At 42.0% G+C, this 23,871-nt stretch overlaps 1 protein-coding gene across 1 annotated transcript in view; it reads right to left on the bottom strand.

The window, feature by feature from the left end:
• SDK1 (sidekick cell adhesion molecule 1) overlaps positions 1 to 23,871 on the bottom strand; it is a 376,424-nt gene that overhangs the window by 112,386 nt on the left and 240,167 nt on the right. The window contains exons 9-16 of the mRNA XM_021549399.3: positions 21,030 to 21,224; positions 19,723 to 19,839; positions 19,325 to 19,492; positions 17,289 to 17,391; positions 16,054 to 16,230; positions 8,132 to 8,268; positions 1,334 to 1,481; positions 347 to 487 (exon numbers count right to left, since the gene is read on the bottom strand). Of these exons, the coding sequence (XP_021405074.1) occupies positions 347 to 487; positions 1,334 to 1,481; positions 8,132 to 8,268; positions 16,054 to 16,230; positions 17,289 to 17,391; positions 19,325 to 19,492; positions 19,723 to 19,839; positions 21,030 to 21,224 (1,186 nt within the window). The remainder of the gene's footprint in view (positions 1 to 346; positions 488 to 1,333; positions 1,482 to 8,131; positions 8,269 to 16,053; positions 16,231 to 17,288; positions 17,392 to 19,324; positions 19,493 to 19,722; positions 19,840 to 21,029; positions 21,225 to 23,871) is intronic.

Below are 23,871 nucleotides of genomic sequence, written 5' to 3'. Positions count from 1 at the left end.
ATCTGCATAGGCTGCACTGTACCAGCCTCCCATGTGAACACTTGCATTACTTGGAGCTTCACTTCTCTTTGAAAATGGAATAAAAGGATGTGGCGAGTCTCCACAGGGAGCAGGTCCTTTGGTGCAGTGGATGCAGCCCTCAGACTCTCTAGGACAGACAAGCCAGAATTTAAGTGGCTGTTTTTTTCACATTTAACAAATCAGGGCAGCCTGAGCATCTTCAAACAATAACCAATATCTTCAATTCAACTAGAGATACCTTTTATTACCCTCTTAAGTCACCATTTGAACTCCCCTGTGCACACCTGGACCTGTCTCTGCATTCCCAGGTTAAGAAAGGATTTACCTGAGGATGTAGCCATGGAGAACCCCATTGTGCTCACTCTCAGGAGGAGGCTGCCACTGGACCATGATGGACTGATTGGTTCTCCCACTGGCCACGATGTTTTTAGGGGGGGCACTGGGGGGCTCCTCAGGTAGCATCAACCTAGAGTACAAAAGAATGTGATGGACATGGGTGTTGAAAGAAATCATAAATAACAGTCTATTTCCTGTATCCACTCCAAGTGAACCACTCTTTGTTATCACAGTCTGATGACTAGAAAGAAATATAATGCTGATCAAACTGCTGAAGACATGCATGAAATAGTTACAACAAATCAACATAATAGGAAATCAGTTAAGCAAGCAACAAGACAGACAGCTGAGGTAACCCTATTCTCTTGGAATCACCCAGGCTGCTACAACTCTTTAAAAAGATTACAAGGCTGAATGAGTAAAAGCTCGGGTCCAGTGTCTGTGACTCCTTCCAAATTGTTTCTTTCAGCTCTTTCAATATTTTTTATATCAAACTCCCACATTTTGAAAAAGCCATTTAGAGTTCAGCTGTTCTGCAATTCAAGCTTGCAGCAAGCTTCTTCACAGAAGAAGGGGGATGCATTTGAAACTGAATATGATGAAGCCATCCCTCTCTGTCACATCTGGGTAAATTCCAGAAATGACATTGCCATGACAGGGTGAGAGCTGTGCTCCTGCCCGGGCTAACTGCTGGGGCTTAGCATAAGAGCAAAATGTAATTTCTAGATTCTGCTCAACTGATACTCTGGAATATGAGGACGCCTCTCCCATGATGTGCTGATCTCCTGCATCCCCCAAATGCCATCATCCTCAACTCCTGCCAGCTGCAGGGTACTCTCCAGACACTTGGGAAATGGCAACTTCTCCATCTTCTCAATCATTGCGCAAAAGTTTATTTTATTCCTTCATTCCCAAGCAGCATTTTCCCCTCCCCAGGTTGCTGTCCCTTCAGCACACAGCCCCTGACTGTCATTACCTGCTGGTCTCGGTGCTGTAGCGGCCCTTGCCCACCTGGTTGACTGCACACACCCTGAACTGGTAGGTCCTGGCTGGAGTGAGGCCACTCACAGTGACACTGGTCATCTTCGGGTCAAGGTTTGACAGGTGAACCTTCCAGGGAGAATCTGTTGGAAAAATTAGCATGGGAAAAAAAAAGAAAAAATATGAAAGTGCCTGTCAAAAGCCTTGCAGAAGTGAGAAAATAGCTCTGACTGCTCAGAGCTCTTCGTGCTTGCTTCCCTCAGAGGAACTTTGGGAAGAAGTTTCTTTTCAGCAGAAGAAACCTTCCTGTCAGCCCACACGGTTATGCAGATTGCACATTTGTCTACTGGAAAGTGATGCTGCACATGTCATGGCATAATAAATAAAAACTATATTCATTAACATTTTAATAAAAGAGGAAACAAGCATGATAAAGACAGATGGGCTGTGTATTTCACAACCCATCTGTTTGGCAGGCCATCACACCACCACACCCATGAGTGGCTCTGGTGGAAGGATTCTAATGAAATTCACAGTCAGTTTGGAATATCTTCCTACCCAGCTTGCAAGCAGGTGTAGAAGCGTGACTCTCTCTGCCAAATCAGTCCTTTGCTGCAAGACCTGAGAAAACTTCAGCTGCTGATTCTACGTGTCTGCAGTCTTATTTTTTTTTTTCCCAAGTGATATTATTCAGCTTGGAGTCTAATTGTCCTAGGAAGACTCCCTGGTAGAAAGAGCCCTGGCAGCACTCTAAACCCCTCGCTGTCAGTTCACATATTCTTGCCATATCAAGCTCCTCTGATGCCCAAATTACATTTACAAGTTTTCAAAGAGGTCAGAAATGAACCATGTTGAAAATTAAATATTCTGACATTTTGTCTTCATAGCCTGGTGTCACATATTCTCCCTGATGTCATGAGTGAAATAGTCAGAGAGAGGTGACATTTGGTCTGTGTTGCAACAGTACAGCAACAGAATCAGCCAATTTGAAGATTTGTTCAGTTTTTAAATAATACCAGCTGTTTTCATGCTCCCTGCTCAAAATTACTAACACTTCTGGAAATTGCTGAGGAGCTCGCTGTAGATTTTGGCAAAGTTATCTGTGCATGTTGCTCATCAGAAGTGCATCGTGGCTCCTGGCAGGTCACCTCAACGTCTGCCTGAAAATGAAGATGAGATGTCCCAAACGTGGAAGGCTGCTAAACTTCACACCAAGACAGAAGCCACTCATTTTCTGCTTTTCTGGCAGATTCCTTAGCAAGTTGAAGTCCTCTAGGGTGTGATGCCAGTTGAGCTATAAACACTGCATCTTCAAATTACTCCAAATGTATTTATTCCAGTAAGGGCTTTGCCAGAACGAAGCCTTTTTTAACAGGAAAACTGACACAGCAGAATACTGGGAATGCTGGAGAGGGACATTTGCACAGCAGTAAAGGTCTGTTCTTGCCAATTGTTGATTTAACAACAGCCACTTTGGCTGCAAGATCTTGATGTCAATTTATCATAGCTGAACATTGGATTTCTTTTAGAGAGCTCTTAGAGGGAGCACACCTGTGCCATCTAGAAAAGCATTGCTTTGGAGTTTTTTGCACCTTAGTTCCTCCTGAATTTTCACAGGCTTCCCTTGAGACTTCCCAAACAGCCTTGTTACAGCCAGAGTGCACAGCAACAAATCAAGGGAAGCTGGAGGTAAGGTATGGCTGACCTAGTGCACTGTCTGAAGGAACTTCCTGAGGAAAATGGAAGAGCAGACACCAAGAAGGGAGAGAAATACCCTTGTATGAGCTACTTGGGCAGTGGTCCGTTTCCCAGAGCATTTAATTTGTTTACTGCCAGTGTAAACACCACCTGAGAGTGCTTAACCCAAGCAGCTCAATGTAGTGAGCAGTTTGATTCAACAAGAGGCCCTATTAATCTCCTCAGCACCTTGGGGCTTAGCTCTGTTTATATGCTGCATCTGTAGAATACTTTATTAATTCTTTTTCCTCTCCTGGTGGAAGATAAAAGATCTGGCAGGAAGAGAGATTAAACTGGAAACTAATATAAACGAAGCCTATTCATCTCCTGGGCACTCTGATTCAGAGAGGAGGGTGGTTCAGGGAGCATTTGCTCACTCCTGGAGCACTGGATACACCAAATGTGCAGAGTATCTTTAAAATTTAAATGTCAAGTCTTTTTTTTTTTACAATCAATAAACAAAACACTCAAAAAAAAAAAAAAAAAAAAAAAAGGATCTCCCTCTTTAGATACACACAACCAACCCCAGGATTGTGCAGAAGCTCTTTTCACTGTGGAGAAGAGCAATTCTGACAAGGGAAACTTGCCATAAAATTTTCAACACTGCCTCTCCTGTCCTCCAGGGATGGCTGTCACTCACCTGTCCTAGGAAGCCTGGAGAAGCTCCATGGTGACAAAAGACTTGCCAGGTCAAACTATTAAAAAAAGTCTCTGTTAGACTGAACAGACTCTGCTAATCCTTCATTTAACTTAAGCTGCCCAGAACATACTCTGGGCTCTGCTGCTCTTCCCCTGTAATTGCTGCTGTCTGAACAACTTCCATGTTGAGCTGTCTGTCGTCTCACAAATATTGGGAATTCTGAATTAACTCTGATTGCCTCTCCAGCTTAATTTATTGGAAATGAAGAAACTCACAGGCTGTTCTCTGGTTTACAATGTCATTTTGGGGTTTTAGAAATGACATTTTTTTTTCTGTCATGAATTTTTGGATGCGCTTGTGACGCGTTCAATAACTCTGGCTACGTGCCAAGAGGCATTTCTTCTCTATTTCCCACTCTACCCTACAGTTCATGCATTAATTGCAATTTCCCCAAAAGTCATTTCTAATTTGATATTACCAATCAGATCTACTGCAGAAAACTGATTTTTGCAGGTTTAGAACACATTTCCATCTCTTTCCTTCTCAGGGGGTTTGGCATAGATGGCATCATCAGAATTTGCTGTACTGCTAGAATACACTGAATTCATCTTTCAAACCTTTGTAGCAATGTGACATTGCAAAAAATCCAAATGAAAGCTAAATGGTTCATCCTTTGTTTAGTAGGACCTATGCAAGGTCTACCAGTGGCCTGAAAAAAGTATATTTTAAAATTATCATATCTAGATCTGAGCCACAATCATAATGACAATGCAGTTTTACTTTGATTTTTGCAAGGATTTATCAACGAGTTCAATATTTGCCATTTGAATATTCCTTCCAAATTCAGGATGCCAATCCATAGGTTTTAGTTAAGCATGTATAGATGCTTTCCACAAGAATTTTTATTATCTCCTCATTAGCACAACGTGTTGAATCTGAGTTATATCATCACCTCACATAGCACAGATATCCCAGAATACAATAAAACGAAAATGGGCTTTTATCTTCATTGTCCTCAGCAGAATTCTATAAGACTTAATTCATTTTTTCAGTTAAAAGACTATTCAGAATATTTTTTGATTAATTTCTTTAGTCTAAACCTCTTTGGAATAAAATAAGCATATCCCCTCCTAACTCCGTGAAGACGCTTCATTGGAATTCCGAGGTAAATTGCAATGGGGCTAAACAGGTCATGAAACATCCAAAATTATATTAGTGCAAATGACAGCAATGCATGGTACTATTTATTTGAAAATCCTATTTCAAATCAAGGTTCACATTCTTGGCTCTGTGTGGGCAGGAATACTTAATGACTGTGTTTCCTTGGAACTGTGTTTTTCAAATTAGATTGTAAATTTGCCCCCAAATGTTTAAGGCCATATGTCTCAAGTCACCCACAGACAGTCTACTGTGAATACTTGCATTTTGAGAATTATTGCATTGTGCCAAATACATTAATTTAAAAAATTAGGTGGCTAGAGTTGTTCATATTCCCAGCAATTTATGTGCACGATCTGCCACTGTTTTCTTCCCTCTAATTAAAATAAGGGTTTTGTATCTCTTTACTGAATTGATATTAATGAAAAGGAGTTCTAATCCATGCCAGGTGGAGTGACACGCCTCCCTCTAATGCAGCTGGTAATTAAACTCCTGAAATTTATACTTGTTATTTTGAATCCTCTTCAACTATTTCTCTGCAACAGACACTGTTGTGTATTCATTGATGGTAAGTGCTTCAAAACCTACCATGGGTCCTAAAGCTGTGAGAGAGTTATCCAAAACAAAACACCTAAAAAAAGCAACAAAACAAGGCTACTTTTCAGCACCTGTAACCAAAACACTCCAACTCCAAATATTCAAACTCCACAGAACTAAGAACAAAATCTGCACAGCATTGCTAGCTGGAAAATAAACCCTAATTCTGAAGGTGTCCCTCCTTCACACTTGAAAGTTCACATTTGAAGGGGGACGGGGATGGGAGATGCATTGCTCTGTTGTGACAGTGACAGAGCTCGTGGAGGGTGTTCCCTGTCTCCCTGACAGTCACTCCTCCTTCTGCAGCACAAATCCCAAACAGAAATTGTTTTTGAAAAGCAAAGAGTTTCTGTAGTCATATCAGGCCAAGCTATACCTACACAACATCAAATACCAGCTTTGTGCACAAACAGTGCTTGGGATGGCTGGGAACAAAGGGAAGGTGATGGTTTCCAGAGGAGCAGGAGGTCTGGAGAAGCTAAATATTAACCACACACTGCTGAGATCAAAATAACCCTGAAAAACAAACACTTCAGGAAAATAGAAACCAAAACAAGCCAGTGTCAGTGTGCAGACATTTCAGTCAGTGTTCCAAACCAAAGTCACTGCTGACATTGCTGTCCTGTTCTGTAAATATGGAACAAGAGAGCACAGCAACAGTGGACTATCCAAGGGCTCAGATTCTTTCCTCTTCTACTTCTGTGGGCATTGCACATAAAAGGCAAAGTGAATAAAGACAAAAATTTAAAGGACAGCAAGACCTGGGATATATCTGGGAGTTAAGAAGCTCAGTCCACAACAAACCTGGCCTGAGGCTTTTGCAGCTTTGAGCTGTGGCAGGACACAGACCTGTGCTTTGGGATGATGAGACCCTCTCAGTGGCAGACTGCAATGGCATCAGCCAAAAAAATTTAATCTATCACAGAGTGAGCAATGGTTCACAGGACCCTGTGGTGTTCTCGGGGACTGTGTGCATGCTTTCCAAAGAACTACTGTTGATTTTGGCTGAGCCTTCGACAAATTTCAGTGAATTAATTCTAAAATGATGGCATATCTACCCCATTCCTATACAACTGCAAAGCATCCTTGGTAGAAAGGACTTGAAGACCTTCCAAACTCCTCCATGACAAAAGAAAGATGATGGATTGAGATGATCTTCAAGGTCCCTTCCAATTGAAACAATTCCATAATTCTCCTGGCACTGAATGAGCTGCCTTTTCTTTCAGGGACTTCTCCCAGTCGATGCAGCCCACTGCAGGATCCAAGTGCACGTGTTCTCCCACCTCTGTGCTGTCTCTGTGCAAATACAGCTCTAGGACCTTTGCATCATGTTCCCAGACTGGGACTTCACTAACTTGTCATCAACAAAGCCACTGGGAAACAAGGAGCAGAAGGGAAACATCCTTGGGCAAAAGACCAGGGAAGGAAAAGAAGAAAAACAGGCAGCAACTGGCCTGTAGCTATGGGAGGGAAGGAGAAAAGAGTGAAAATAAAAAGGAAGCTGGTGATAAAACGGTAGAGGAGTATGAGTGCAGGATCATGGATTTTCTTACTCATTTGTAACAAAAAGATCCAGAGTCTTTGATTGAAAAGAACTATTTTAAGGGCAGCAGTCCTGGGCATGACTTTGGATTTCTGCTAGGATTAGAAACCTGCACTTTGCTTAACAGTTGTGAAGATCATTGGTTCTGGGACCTCCACATCTGAGAAGTTATGCACTCCAGCCTGCAAAGCAAAAGGCTTGTATGTGATCTGAAGCTCAAGTTCCCCTCAAGCTCTCAGTGTGGCAAAACAAACTGCTGCTCTCCAGATAATCAGAAATCAGAACTGTTTCACATTCAGTTATGCAGTAACTAATTTCCACATGTCACAAAAAGTGATGCTCTTAATTTTTTCATCAAGAATCAATTGTTCAGCTTGGATTTCCAGCTCCTAGGGTGATAGAGATTAGAAAGTATTGCCAAGGTGACCGATTTCCATATACCCTCATCTTTCCATCAACTCCTCAAGAGACATTAGCAATGTCCCTGAATAACCTTGCAGACAGAGAGCCATGGAGGGCCTGGTGTACAGCATGCTAAAACTGGCAAGTGGCAATTTCCAATGCCCAGGTTTGTCATGCAGGAAGTCAGATATTTGGATTGCACTCGAGCATTCTCAACCACCTACCTCAAGGAAGGGTGTAAAATGATAATCCAGAGAAAGCAGAGAAAACATAGGAGCCCACAGAGAGGTAGGACAGCAGCTCCTCTTGACATCCAGGTTTGTTCCTTTGACAGACCATCAGTTGTTTGAATTATCCCCCTGTCTGCATCTTTTAGGTGAAACTGGGGCTCTGAATACACCAAGAAATCCACAAAACTGGAGAAAAAGCCATGGGAAGGAACAAACTGACTACTGCTGTTGTACTGAGGAATGAGCTGTTGTGCCTCAAGTCTGGCTGGCAACACCAGAGGTGGAACTAAGTCCTTCCTGTAAATAAATCCCCCCATCTCAGCCTTCTTTGTCATTCCACTCTTCCAGCGTGCAAACACCTGAGTGTAAAACCCCTTTCTGAAGGCTTTGGCCAACTGCAGCAGCATTTTGTCAGCAGCTCTGGGGAGAGGTGAGTCTGAAGGAATGGTTTAAGAACACCACAAGGCTGACAAGTATTTGACTTACTGTTCTCAGAGAGCTCCACCACGTAGTAGAGCACGGGGCTGTTGCCGTCGAAGGGGCGTACCCAGGAGAGCACCACGCTGCGGCTGTAGGAGGAGTTCAGGGTGGCCACCAGGTTCTGAGGGGAGTGAGGCAGCTCTCTATGGAGGAAAAAGGGCAAGAGAGGGAAAAAAAATAAACCAGCACAGAAAAATTAATCTATATTTCATCCAGCTCCAGTCTTTTAGGCCGTTAAAGGCAGGCGACATCAGCCCCGTGTGATGATGGATATAAAACCACCAGCAGCTATTGTACAATTAAATAAATGAAAGACATCTCAGAATTCTTCACAATTTTATCTTGTTTGGAGGGGGGGGGTGGGGTGGAAATTTATGCTGAAAGTCCCAAGGCTGATGCATAGAACAGCTAATGGACATGTTGCTAAATGTGGCAAAAAGCCAATTTTCATCCTGTTTTTGACTGAGCAAATTGGTCAATAAATTTCCTCTCTCACTTTTTCTCCCGTCTTGCAATGATGTCCTACAATGTGACAGCAGTGATACGTATAAATAGTAAAACACATGGGAGATATGATTTAACATGGAATTTTTCATACTCAAGGAAGCAGAAGACATTGACACTATCCACACAGAGCGACTAATCAAAATTACCATATGTATTCTTAGGCTACAGAACAGCTTGATTTACTCACGGATTCAAGGCTTATCCTGTCATGGGTAGAATCCTTCCTCCCTATAATAAGGATTTTTTTTGAAGCACCCAACCAGAAAATGTAGTGAAAATGCCTGCAGAAACCCCATGGAAATACAACATAAAACATTTCAAAAACAAAAATAAAGCAGCAGCTCAATTAAAATGTGTAATTTCTACACATAAAGGAAATTTGTGGAAAAACATTTCATTTGTACCCACTGGCTGAAAGAGGGAGCTGCATGGTGAAGTGAGAACACTAAATTCTGCTGCAACCCTTAAATGCTGATGTGTTTTAAGAGATAAAAGTCCTCCAGCATTATACTTAAGCATGATTTTTGCTCCTTATCATTCTGGTTCCTAAGGAGAACGAAGATTTTGGAGTGAAAGGAAAGCAGGAAGGGCCAGTTTTTACCCATTCAATCTGCCCTCCTCCCCAGGAAGGCTGAGGGTGACCCTTCCACAGCTCAGGCCAGAGCACAAAGCCATGAGGACGCTCACATGCTTGCATTAAAAATGCAGCAATTCCTGCTTGTGATGTATTTTGCCACTGAAGACTCAGAGTTATTTAAAAACCGCAACTCCTCAGCCACTCACCAAAATAAATACAGGCTCTGGCTCCAAGCCAGAACAATAAATATGTCCTGGATTTCTGTTTCTACTGGAAGATTGGGGAACATATGGAGAGCCAGACAATAGTTTTATTATTTTTCCGTTAAGCCGTGAATGCTTTTGTTTACGTGTTTCTGATGGATACACACTGTGGAGTTAGCATCAAAAAAAAAAAAAAAAAATAAAAAAAAAGAACTTAAAAAAACCCCAACTTGCTGGAAGAGCCAAAGAGTGGCAAGAAAAACACGCAACTAATGAGGCACCAGAAGCAGAAGGCACTTCCCTGCCCACCTCTCTCCAGGCAAGAGGGGTTGATATTTCCTAAGGCTAAACCTGAGACTCAAAGCCTTGTCTCATCTCATTTGACTTTAAACGCAGAACCAAATTAGCAGCACAGTGACCCCAGGCTCTTTCTGTAGTAAACATGGAATGACACCTCAGGGTGTGATTCAAATCTCAACTTCATTAAATCGCTTGCTTGGGATGCCTTGATGGTGAGGAGTTTAAGTTGACTGTTCTCACTCCTTTCTGGGCGTGCACTGACAGCTCAGACATGGCCACGTTGGGGCTAAAACAAACAGCAGGCACAGAAAGGATCATGCGTGGGCCCAAAGGGAGTAGATTTTGAACACAGCACTGTGAAATTTTGGATAAACACATTTAGGAAAGAGGGGAACCTGGAAATAAAGCAGGAGGGCAGCTGACCTGGGAGACAGAGTGTAGCTGTCACTGGAAAGTGTGGGGGTGTAAGATATGGCCATTTACCCAGGGACTACAGGAGTGTGCTGCTTAATTTTGAATGAAACATTAAATTATAATAAACATTAAACCCCCACCACAATTTATCATTATGTCCTAGGCAAGCTGGTTGGAAAAGTTTTTGTGATTAAGCTGGCAAAGGTAATTACTGAAGGGAAGAGTGAAATGTCTTGTTGCTACATGCCTCACACAAGTCCCAGTCCCCACTTCATTTATCACCAGTCCCTGCGGGGAAGAGCTCAGAGCAGGGCTGTGGCTCCAGCTCCTCCTGCAAGATGATGGCCACAGAAGCAGTAGTGTGAGAGGAATGGCTGAGGGGAAGCTCACAGCAGATTATCCCCATGTATCTGCTGTTCTGGGCAGCAAGACTTAAAGCTCAGTCTCTTTTTCCAAGTGCACAACACTCAGAAGACTTTTGGAAAAGAGTTTCGCTGTTTTTCCCTGTTTTTTAAATGCACAGACTGGGTTAAAACCTGGGGTTTTGCTTGCTTAGGATTTGGGTTTAGTAGATTTTTCTCTCAGATTGACAAGGACAATCAGCAGCAGCACAAGGGAAATGGGCACTTTCTGTTCAGACAGAGATTGAGTAGCGTGAGCTGCTGCCTCCATCCAGGACACCCTATCCACAAATATCACAAATATTGGGTTTGTCTTTACCCAAACGTGTCCACACTGAACAGCAACAGATGGTGCTCACAGATTTAAACCCCCTGAGGCAGGCAGAACAAGTGCCTAAGAAACACACCTGGACAGAAATGAACATTTAAAACTGCAAAGACATTTCAGCACAGGAGTGTACCTCTCCCATTGTAGTATGCAAAAGCAGAGATTAAAAAGTAGTAATTTCTACTTCAGCATGCACTTACACTTTGTCTCCTCATTTGCTACCACATACCCTGTGGAAGTGATGATAAATGAGACCTGTACCACCATCATGAATATTCACGTTCCCCGAAGAGATCATTGCTTCTGTTTTTCCTTTAAGAGGATTATCTTTCCTTGCTTCCAACACCCAAGAAATTATTACAGAGAATTCTAATTTCAACCCTTTCTCAGGGCGAGGAGGACCTCAGAGTAGAATTGGTCAGCACCAAGAAAGTGGATGAGCAATAACACTCAGAGCACTGAACAGACCTTGACCAGACATGCAAAGTGTAGTTCCATCATTATCTTTCTTTTGTTCACTGAAGCCCCAACAGGAATTATATGGAAGTTTTTCAATATAGAGTATCTTAAAACTTCATTTTTCTAATGCTGAAGAGTTGCATGGAGGCAAGTTTTCCATAACTTATTTTATGTGATAGCAAAATATGTGCATGGACACTTTAAAATCTGTAATTGATAGATAACCCCAGGGTTAATGGCATTGCCACCAAGGTGACCTGAGGGAACTCTGACAAAGCAATTAAAGTAGTGCATTTGCAAGAAAAGAATATGAAGTCATTGTGACAATCTGGGAGAGAAATATTAGCCAGCTGCAAATGATACATGCTCAAAACAGAAACCCTAATGTTTTGAGTCAGCTCATCACTGCCAGAGGGCAGCTGAAAAATTCACTCAGCAAACACATAGAGTGTTTTATAAAATTAGCTAAAAGCAGACTATTTGCTGAGAAAAATAAACCAGACATGGTTTGGAGAGACTTCTGAGAAAAATGGTCCAACGGCAGGTAATTAGAGAGACTGTGACTGAAGAGGGGATTACTAAAAAGGCACAGGAGATTAAACAAGTTTTCTTGTCAGGTTCTGAAAAGCCCTGCTCCTATTTTATAATGGACTCCCTCCGTGAGGTCCAGCAGGCAGGGTCTGCTCAGGAGCAGCTGGTTCATCTGCCAGGGCTGATAACAGCACCGGGCTGAGGCAGGGAGCAGCACTCAGCCCTGATGGCTCTGCTGGTAAAAGTTTATCATGGTTTAAATTAACAAACGCGGCAACTGTTGCTCAGGACTTTGCAGTTTCTCTTGCAAAAGAATCCTTTCCAATTCCTGCAAGGCAGCCCTGAGTTTTGAGGCTCTTTGTCTCTCAGAGGTCTGTAACAAGGGGAATTTTTGGAATTATAGGGTTGCCGAGTTCCAGAGTGCACAGATTTATTTCCCATTTCAATCTGCTCAGATCTGGAGATGACTTGAGAAAGAGGTTTGAATTTTATGTTTTCTTTTTGCTGAAAATATCTACATTCCTGCTATATCTTCAATGTCAAACAGACACAATGGCATTTATTTCCAAATGCATTTCTAGGCAATATTTCTCCTCTGAGTATCAAGTGCACTCAGACCCAGCAGTGAACCTTGAGTCTTGGATGACATCTCAATAGAGAGCTTGGAAAAATAAATAGAATCCTTCTTTCCAGTGAGGAAGGAATAATATATTCTCAAGTTTGACATTCCTTCTGCTTTCTCTCCCTGGAGAAAGGAGAAGAGATGGACAATTGGAACCAAGGGATGTGGGATCTGTATCATGTTACATTTGTAATTGGACATCATTTTTATCTCACACTGCATTGGCCACACTGATTTTAATTTTAGCAATATTTTTTTATGGGGTATATTGGGAAGAAATTGGAAGAAGTGGCAATTATAAATAGTCCAGTAAAAAGGGTATCCAAATTCATGGATAGATGGCTGACAAAGGCAATACTCTGCATTTCTGGCAACGCACTGGGGTTTATTATAAGTGGTTAGCTCCCCTCTCCTGCTTTTGAAGAAGACAGAACAATAATAGCTCTTTCTCTGATGAAAGGGAACTGAAAGAAGATGAACTTGCTGCCAGGAATAAATTGCCTATTTTTGTAATACATTGTCCTTCCCATATTTTTGCATGCAAAAAGAGCCTAAAAGATTTTACTATATGTTGTGACATAACAGAGGCTTGTAGAGGGCTTTGATTTTCCAACAATGCAGCATTACCATACTTTGCAGTCACATTCATACAACAAAGAGATCCTCTAGCATGGGCTGCAGACAGGCTGGTATTGAGCAGTGGGTATCATCAGGCACAGATAGTGGTAATTCTGAATATTTTATACATCCTGAGAATCCTCAGGACACTTCGAGCTGGAATCAGCACAGTTTCCCATCAGGTGAGTGATACATGGTGATAGCTCAGCTTTTGCAGCTTTAGGAACAAGCCTTTTTCCCTCTGTATGTATTTCAGGGTTGTGTATGCAGGACTATAAAAGTAAGCTAAATGAAGCTGGAATGTTTCATAACATGCAATTACTTTCAGGATCAAACCCTGTGACTTGCAGGGATGTGAGAGAAGCAGGGGGCTCATCACCAAATGTCTCTGATATGCAGTTGAGAAATTCTACTAGGAGAAAAACATAGTCAGTGTAAAATTAAAATCTATCTCTTGCAGAATAGAAACATCACTCTCAAATGTTTTACCTCATGCAAATCAAATCAAGTGATGTACATGGAGAATAAACACATTTAGAGGGAAGACAAATGAATGAATAGAGTATCTTGACTAGCAATTAGTTTCTGTGCCCAAGTACCATCAGTGCAAAATTGATGAGCAAGGTAACCTTTGGCTGCACTTTAGCAAGTTCTTCATTAGTTTTCTGGCTTTCCTTTGCAAATATTTTATTTCTTCTTTCATATTGAGGTAGATGATCCATCCTGCCTGCAGCACCAATGTATCTGTGCTGTGCTATCTGTGCAAGTTCTTCCTGCAAGGAACACCACCATTGTCCCCAAGCCTGACTTCCAGCAAGGGCAGGCAAAGGAAGAGATTTCTTTCTTGAAAACTGGACCATCAGAGATTAAATAACCTGGAGGTCGATGGTTTTCAATTGAATCAGTTTGAACAGAAATCAGTAACAAACTTATTTGTGTCTTTGGAAACTCCTCTTGATGGGCACACAGGTGGAGGAGGAACATGCTGGATTCCCGAGGGGGGAAAAAGGTGAGGGAGATTTGGAGTTGTCAGGCAAGGCTATGTACTATCCATTGGTGGCTGCTCCAGTCTGTAACTGGTTAGAGGCCTCCTTTGAACATTTGTCTGCCATTAGTGCTACTCAAGGCACTGAAGTGTAAGTGCTCATCGATGGGAATGTGCATGCCCTGTTTGTTGATGCTCTGCACGAGGGAATTATCCGGGAGAACGTGGAATGTTATAGATCTGTCATTCCTATACAAGCTGGAATTTAATTTAGGCTTCACTTCAGATGTTTCCTTTCCACATATTTTCTTCTTCATTTCACTCCTGTTGTATCGTGTATCTCTCTTCCTCGCAGATCGGTGCTGCTGAGCCAAACGATAATGATGAAAGCTGCAAGGAAATGCAATGTTTTCTGGCAGTATTGCACTACCTGCAGCCCTGCTTTGAAATGAAATGTCACAATTCAAGGTATTATTGAGTGACTTATCAGTTACTTGACTCCCCTGAAAGAGTGGGTCTGATAGATTCCTTTAATTCCTCCAGGAAAAACAGGAGATGGGCGATCAGCAACAGAACATCAAAGGAAGTAGAGAGGCAGGATTAAGAGGCAGTCCCAGTGCATGGGGAGCCAGCCAACACAGCTGGAACAGCTGGGGTGCCTCAGCAGGGCACACAGGACCAGCCTCTCCCAACCAACTTTAGCCCAGATTTTATGGCCCATAAAAGAAGCTCCTCAGTGGTCAGTGGGGAACTGCAAGTAAATCCAATTCCCTGTGCTGTACTGGGCAGCTTTTGCTATTCAGCATTAGGAAACCGTCCTGCTGCTGAAGTGTTTAGCACATATTTATAGCTTTGTTTCAAAGTCCAAGCTTTAACATTCTTTTCAGTCTTTACTGTGATTTTCTGCCCTCCATTCAAAAACCGCCTCAGAGAACAGCGAGCGTGGCTATGTAGCAGCAATATATTCTGAATTGTCTTCTGCTCTTGGATTCCAACCAGCAGTAAAATGCACTCCGGGAGGAGAGCTGAGGAGTGCTTAATTAGAAAAAGAATGTATGACCGCTCTCGGAAAATGGGCATCTGATGGAGCCTTGGCACTGTCAGAATGATGCTGTATCAAACAGCCCTCTGCACAGCAAATCTCAGAGGTGAACTCGTTACACTGCCAACCACACAATTGCCATCTTCTCAGAAACATCAGGCATGACCAGCAGAAACAGATGCAATTTTAGTTAAATTAAAGCGTGCGTACTACTCGAGTAAATAAATAAATAAATAACTCTACATAAAACATTACCTTCTTTTTTTCTTTTTCATTTGATCTGCTCCACACATGTACCAAACCCACAGCTGTTGCTTTTAGTGATAAAAATAAAATGGAAGAGCACTTCACCCCAGTGGAATGACAGAAATAGAAAATATGGAACCATGTAATGACATTTTTATAATCCTTTTCCAGAGCTGAATGGCACTTTAAACATCTTTTTGTTTTTATTTTTAAAGATCCATAGAAATAAAGAAAATCATACATAAAAATATTTTTTTTTCTTGAAAAATTATGTATAAAGAGAATGCAAGAGTAAGCAATGCCCATCCAGGGAGCAGCTATTCTGATAAATGTTTAACAGAGAAAATACTAAAAGGAAGAAAACATTTTCTTGTTTTCAAGCCTTGGCATCACAGCACAGCACTTGGGCTTTATGGGAAAGCCCTGCAGCATGGGGTAATAGAAGGATCCAGGTTTAAAGGGACCTTAGGAGGTCTCTGGTCCAAACTCCTGCTCAATGCAGGCTCAACCATGAGATCAGAGCATTTCAAAGCAATTTCATTAGCAATGAACCAGCCTTCAAGCCCCTTAAAAAAATGCCTCACACCAAAAAATCAGAACTGCTGACTGTCCACAACACCTAGAATGAAATGTTTAAAAAATCCCCGAGGGTGTCTGAAACCCAATGTGGGGAATATTTAAGCTGGAGTACTCACATCACTTCCAGCCGAGCTGTCCTGGAGTCGTTTCCCCCAGAAGAAACGACCTCACAGGTGTAGTCCCCGATGTCACCCGACCACGTCTGGCTGATGAGGAGGGTCCCGTCCTTCTCTACGGTGATCCTGGAACTGCTGGATGGATTTATTACAACACTGTCCTTCTTCCAAAGGTACCTGAGTATCAGAAAGCTTCTGTTATTGATCACTTGTAAGAACACCAGAATAGATTGATTTTAACTTTCTGGAAGGGATCAGCTCCTGTCATCACGTGTTAAAAATGACAGGCCCCTGCAGCTACTTTCAAGAACCTTTTACAAATTCAGGTTTTAGATCAAGCGATCAGAATGAAAAATGTAATTCCATCTGAGATATTAAGTATTTTACCAGGAAAATATGGATACTGTTACATGTCCAAGTTCTTAAATTCACCCCACCAGAAGAGAAACTCTGCAATTTATGGTGGGTGTTGGCCAGCTCTGTAACACTGGGCTGCCAGGATCAGAAACTTGTTGAAGGTCTACTAGAGCTCACATAGCAAAAACACACCTCCCAACATGTCATGTGGGGAGCCCACAGACACAATTTCCCACCTCTGAATTTTTATACCCATATTCCTCTTTCCAAAGTTCTTTCTGCAGTTCACCCTTCAAGCACTCTCCAAGCTCTTCCTTGCATTTTATTTCATTTATGTTGCTTTCAGACTACATTAATTTTCATGGCAAATTTATTTTCAAGTTCTGAGTTTCATCTAGATGCTCTAATTCAAATTTTAATAGTCCAGACAAATTCTGGTTTCCTTTACACGGTTAGAACAGACTATAAGCCCAAGTTATTGAGTTGTTTCCAAAAACATGGGCATCTCTGGTGTTGCTTTTATGCACCCCAGAGTAAACACTTCTGAAATCCTATTCCTTCTCTTTGGCTTTTACTCTCATTAAGTATCAGCCTCTGACAAGTTGGTTTTATTGATAGTGTATTAACCTTGACAGTAAAATCATGGAAGGCTATATTGAAGTCATGAAGTGGAACACAGCTCATTGTAAATAATACATAAGGCTGAAATGGAAGATGGGATTTATATGATTAATGATACAGTGTACAACCTTATAATGCAGTAATCAGGGGTTTGGTGTGAAAATCTGGGGTCCCAAAACTTTTCACCTACTGCTATTCATGCAGCTTATAAAATTAAACTGGGATAAACCAGAGAAACAAGAAGTGCCACCACCAACCTGATTGAGATTCTGGGGTCGTGCGTGGCCTCGCAGCGCAGGGTGGCTGTGGTGCCTTTGATCACCGTGCTGTCCTCGGGAGGGCGGACAATGGAAGTGCGATCTGAAAGGAGCACAGGAGAAATTAGAGCCTTTGGCCTTGGCTACTCACTCAGAGAGCAGCCACCGAGTTCAAAGCAAGAGGGACACTGCTCTTCAAGCCTCTGCTGTGAAGGCTCCTCTTCCTCTACGGACATTGTGACACAGGAGGCACAGCAGCGCAGGGCACGAGTTAAGCCCAAAGGAGAAGAATGGTAAAGCTCTCCAAACTCTCAATTGGCTTGTGCAGGTGTCTGTCAATGCAACTCCCTAAAGTCTCAGCGAGTGTGTGGAAGCAAACGCTGAGGAAACGAACCGTGCTCAAAAGCACAAACAAGACCGAGGAAAATCTGCGCAAAGGAAAACGCACTTAAAAAAAACGAGAAAGAGGTAAACTTAAACAGCACCCTACAGCCTCATCAACCCCAGGACACGGAGGAGCTCCTGGAAGAAAAATCTGCCATATCAGAAAGATGTTGTTTACTTAAATGTTTCAGAGCATCCTTACTCAAGCCCCTCCTAGAGGCTCAGAACACAATAATTGCTGTAACTACAGCAACCTGATCTGGTGTGAAAGATCCCATTATGTGTCACACACAAGAGCAGCAGCAGAAAGCATCAGCTGAGGTAGGGAGACAAACAGGATGAGTTTGGAAGATATGTGGATAATGCTAATAAGTCTCAAATCCCTACAGAGATAATCAGCACCTACTGAGGCATCTCATACATGCACAAGAAGGGACCATCAGCATAATCAAAAGCTGACTCTAAACATCATGGAATTTTTAGCATTACTCCTGATGCACCAATGTAAGGCTTCTGGCTTTATAATGGTGCTATTGCTACACAAACATTAGGTTATATTCACTTTTCTTCCCCTCATGCAGTACAATGAACAGGAACTATTTTTAATACCTGTAAGAACCATAGCTTTGAGAATTAATAAGCAGTATCTCCTTTACTTGATCCATACACCTGGATATCATTCAGTTTATGGCATCCTGAAATTTCTACCAACTTAATATTGTCAATAAGACATAAACATGATGGACACAAATATGTTACAGTTACTGTCAGGAATGTTTTCAGGTATTCCCAATTTCAAAAGGAAAAATGTGGCTGATTTAGCTTGCAGAGTTTGGGGATTAATAAATGCCAAATATGCACCACACATCAGCAGCACAATCAGTACTTCAAGTGCTGGAGAGAAGCCACAACATTTTTCTATTAATCCTCATCATCTTCATTATTTTCAGTTGCTCTTAGTCCCTGCTCAGGGATCATTATTTTGTACCTTGAGTAGTAAAAACCATGTTACCCTTCAATTGAACTCACTTAGGAGTTACACAGGTGAACCTCTTGGATCAGACTCACTTCCCTAACAGAAGAAATATAAAAATATAGAGATCAAGGGAAAAAGGTGAATGACAAAACCATTTCATAGGATGCCCTGTCTCACACCAGTCTGTAGTGGGAGGGATTAGCTGAAATCTGCTACACTTTGATTTGGCTTCCAACAGCATGCAGAGCCACAAAAAATACAAAAGTGTGAGGAAAATCCTATCCTATTGTGACTGTGGCCACTGTCGCAGACTGGCCTGTGCTGCCTGCAGATTCCTGGAGGCAGAAACCACCTGAAACCAACCAAATCTACAGGTTAAAAGCTCACACTTGCAATGCAAGACACCAACGCAAAACCTGAGTAAAACTGCAATTGTGATTGAAACTCTATTTAAATAAACTTCCTTTCACAAAATAGAGATTTATATGCATAATTCTCCAAACAAAAAGGGTATTTGTGATAGGCTTCCTAAAATAGACACATTATTCCTATTAAATCATACAAGTAACGCTATTAACGAGAAAAGCATAATTACTAATGAAAATTTCTTGAGTGTACAACAAAAACTGATTAATACTTGATTAAAGTTAGACTTTAAACAAAGCATTATCCTTACTCCACACTGTCAGCATCACAAAAGCATCCAGGGCTCCTTCAGAGTTGGCTGCACAGCAAGTGTAATTGCCAGCATCCTGCAGGAACACGGGCGCTATCTGGAGCCCTCCAGACTCGAGGAGAACGAAGCGAGGAATCTGCACCGAGCCACTGGCTAAGATCTGCTCTCCTGAAACACACGGGGCAAGCAGCACGGTTAGTGCCAGGCAGGGTCAGGGATCAGGCACTGCAATTCCAGCTCTCCCAAAATGTTACAGCCTGCCCAGGCCGCTGGCTCTTGATGGCCCCACAGCGAACCCGCCGGGGAAAAAGGCACTGGATGGATCTACAGGATCTCAACAACAGGAATGGGCAGGAAAATGTGGATTGCAGCTCTTCTACACATTGATAACTGGCTACCTTTCTTCCAGGAGATGGCAGGTCTTGGAGCTCCTGAAACTTCACAGGTCAGTACTGCAGTCATCCCCTCAGTGACTGTGGTGTCCTCTGGGGGCTGGATAAAGGCTGGCTTGATGTCTAGAATAAAAAATTCAAACAAACTCAGTGCCTCACCTCTCAGAAAGATCCTTTAACTGTTACCGTGGACTCCTTTACATCCACTTTTATAGAGCTGATCATGGAGAAGGACATGACAATAAGACATGAAAATCTTTCAGCAGTGACTGTAACCTTTTCTTATTCATCTCCCAGGAATTGCCTAATCCTGTTTATTACCTACACAGAAAATAAAAATCTATCAGTGCTCGTACCTGTACAAGTAAGATAGGTTAAAGAAAAAGGAAGATAAAGATCAAAATGAGTGTTTGGGGGGAACTTGAGAAATCTAGATAAACAAAACTATTTTCCTTCATCTTCATAACAGAGTTCTTTAAGATGAAAAGCAACTTGAGAGAGGCATTAACTTTGAAACTTAAATGTCAGCCAAAAGAATTTAGAACCTGAGCCTTATCCAAGACATTTTCTAAGTTTCTTTCTCTCTTATTTTCCCCCAGTTGCATTTTATTGCAGTTTTTTCCCTGCAGTTTCCTAGATCTATATTGAACTGGGGCTGATTTATTTTCTGAGGCCAGTAGGAATTCTGGTCAGTATGTGCAAAGTGCTCCTGGGCTAAAAATCAGCTTCCTGAAGGGAAGTTTAATATTACAGAAATGACTGTTAATAATCACTGTTAAAAGAGACTACTAGGATTTGTAATTCTTCCATAGAGAAGCATGCACTTCATTAACAAAACCATTTAATCTGACTTTTTGGCCAAAAAAGACATTTAACTTGAATTTTCTTTCTTTTTTCTGACCAAATGCAGTTGCAGAGAAAGGCAAATAAAATGATAGCATGCACAATCATGAAGCAGTAGCTCAAGTTCAGAATGGAATTACATTAGAGTGGAAATTGGAAGGAAGCGAAGGAAAGATAATAGTATTTCACAATTAATTTTCTTTTCACCAAGATCTCTTTTTGCCATGTGAAATAGGGGAGTTCACCTCAAGCCAAGCTCTCCTGATGTCCTGGAGAGCTTTTCCACACGATTCAGCAGATTGCTGAGGCCACAGGGCCATTTTGGGGTTCCTTACAGCTGGGGCAGCTACCCGTGACACGAATTCAGAGCTCTGCAGGTTGAACTAAAGCAGCTCTGAGAAACGCGACGGGCGTGGGGTCACCGACAGGGATGACACCTCCTGCAGCCCGTGGCAGCCCTCCTCACTCACTGGTGACATCCAGGTAGGTGTAGGTGTGGATCTCCCCAGCCTGGTTGCTGGCGAAGCACTGGAAGATGCCGGCGTCCTGCGGGCGCAGCGCGTGGATGCGCAGCCCCCCGCTCAGCAGCACCTTGTACCGGGGGTTCTGCAGCCTGCCGAGGGCAACCGAGTCCTTGTACCACACCAGCGTGGGGATGGGAACACCTGCTCAAGCAAAAACAAATCCTTATTACTCTTTGCAGAGCACGTTTTAGGTCATATCCCCGTTTTCTCATCTTTCTACGCCGATTTGTATTTTTTCCAAGCTGCTTTAAATAAACGGAGGCTGTATCTCACATTATCAATGGTAATAACACACTGCAGGACATAAGGGAATAAAACCAGCAAATACTAAGGGGGAATGTTGAGAAAACATGTTATCAAATTGCTTTCTTCACCCAATCATATTTCATGCTACTACAAAATAAGATTTGGAGCAATTTCATGTTGAAAGCCAGAATCATGCTCCTTAAACAGTGTGGCAATACAGCCAGTCTGCAAGGCTGTTCCATCCCAAATAAGATTCCTCTGTGCTTCTGTAGCTAAGATAGCTGAAATACAAAGGAAATGGCAAATTACACATGAAAAACGAAGCGCTCACATGGCTGTACTTGAATCCCAATCTAGAAGCTTAGTCTGAGTAATGTACAAACAACAATAGGATAGCTTTAAATTATTATTATTTTTATTCAGTTTCAAGCTTCACCTGCTATTTGAAAAAGCAGGCATAAAGAGAAATAAAATTCCTAGCCTAGATAAAAGTTACAGTCCCATTTATTTCTGTTTTCTTTCATGAGCATGTTCCACAAACCCTGACACAGTTATTTCACACATATTTTTGTTGCTGTCATGTCCCTGTCACCTGGGATGAAGTGGCTGTAAATTTATTATACACAAATAGTGTAGGATTCTCTTTTCCTCAAGAGATGTCAGGGGCCTAGAACAGTCTGAGACAGCTGTTCCCATCCCACTGCTCATATCAGACAATGTTTTATGTTTACATCCCAGAAATCCCCACTGGATCAAATGCTGGGGATTCTGTGCAGAGATCAGAAATGAGGCAGGTATTTTATTATGTGGTTAGATAATCACTGAGTAATTAAGATTGGAAAAGACCTCCAAGATCATAATTTCTTTTTCCAGTACCTGACAAACCTTCCTGTGCAGAAATGCTTCCTGATGTCCATCCTGACCCTCCTCTGGCACAGTTTAACACCATTTCCTCTCATCCTGCCCACTGCTCCCTGGGAGCAGAGCCCGACCCCCATCTCACTACAAACCTCCTGTTAGAAACTGGAGAGCAAGAAGGTCCTCCCCGATCCTCCTTTTCTCCAGGCTGAGCTCCCCCAGCTTCCCCAGCCTCTCCTCACAGGTTTTACACTCCAAACCCTTCTGTTCCTTTCCCTGGACACGCCCCAGCCCCTCAATGTTCTTCCTGAACAGAGGGCCCAGAACTGGGCACAGCACTTGGGGTGTTTTTGAACACTTTTCACTTAAAGCCTCAGACCTGCACTATTTATTGTAATAAGGTACCTTAGTACCTTATATACCTTGTAATAAGTTCTCTTGTAATAAGAGACCACAAACTTAAATCCATGGGTGGGTGAAATTTGACCAAATAGAGAAGAAGTGTCACTGAAGCATGGAGTCACTGATGAATTGAGCATCTGCAGACAATGAATTTCACTGCAATGCTGGCAGTTACTTGATGTTCCGAGAGCTAAAGTGCCATGGGAAGATCTATATAATCATCATTATCATTTTAAAACTCCCAGAGTTAAATACTACTCCATCCAATATGTGATGCTTCCATTCACATATTTTCTCAGTGTACTTACTCTCTTTATACAGACAAAAGCTGTATTAACTCTGGAAGGAATGTACAAACAATGTATGGCAATGACTGAAAAACAACATCCAATTGCTGTTGTTACTTTTATAAACACGTATCATTTACTTCAATCACCTCTGATGCTTTTGTTCTGCTGATAAAATAAAATGTACTCATAGTGCAGATAATCATCTCAGGAAGAAACCCACTATGTAGAAGTGCATTGTTTGATAGAGAATAGACGTGATGTAGGAGCTTGCAATAGGCATAATTTAAATTTCATACAACAGCCCATATACAGAATTAGCGTAAATTTCAATGTTCGCAATTCTCGGTGAGAGTGTTATTCATCTCTTGAAAATCCTCCTGGGCAAATACAAATTATCACTGAGTAATGAAGAAACAGATGATGCAAAATGGAATAGTTCTCCTGATGCTGAGAAGCTTGGAAATTATTTCAAGTTTAAATAATAGCAACTCCATTTTCCCACACATTAGACTTGATAGGCACCAAGGAAATAATGAAATCCTGCATTCAGAACACTCAAACCTTTAACACTGGTGTCATTCCACAAATCCCATTCTACTAACAGTATTGGCAAACCTTCTAATCCTATAATCACTGTGAGATACACCTTCCTATCACCAACTCAGCTGACAAACTGAATATTACCATCTCTATTTCTCTACTTTTCAGTTACGGGTATCTTCCTCCACTCAAAGTTATGAGTCTGAATAATAGGATCTTATCTGAGCACTCTGATGCCTGTCAGCAGCATTCATCTGGGCTTTAGTGATCTTCCCAGAGAGATTTGTCTTCCAAGTTGTACACACGTTCTCTTCTAATTTTGCTGCCTATTTGGTTGTAAAAAATGGTTAAACCCAGCTTTTCTCATCTTCTACCCACCCCACAACTTTTCCTCTCCACACACCCCGCAAAAGGAATTTTTCTTTTTTCTTCTCTAGACAACTTCTGGTGAA

This window comes from Lonchura striata, chromosome 16, assembly GCF_046129695.1.
Source record: "Lonchura striata isolate bLonStr1 chromosome 16, bLonStr1.mat, whole genome shotgun sequence".
NCBI lineage: Eukaryota > Metazoa > Chordata > Aves > Passeriformes > Estrildidae > Lonchura > Lonchura striata.
The sequence above is the reverse complement of the archived record's forward strand: the minus strand, read 5'-3'. Positions and strand labels throughout refer to the sequence as shown.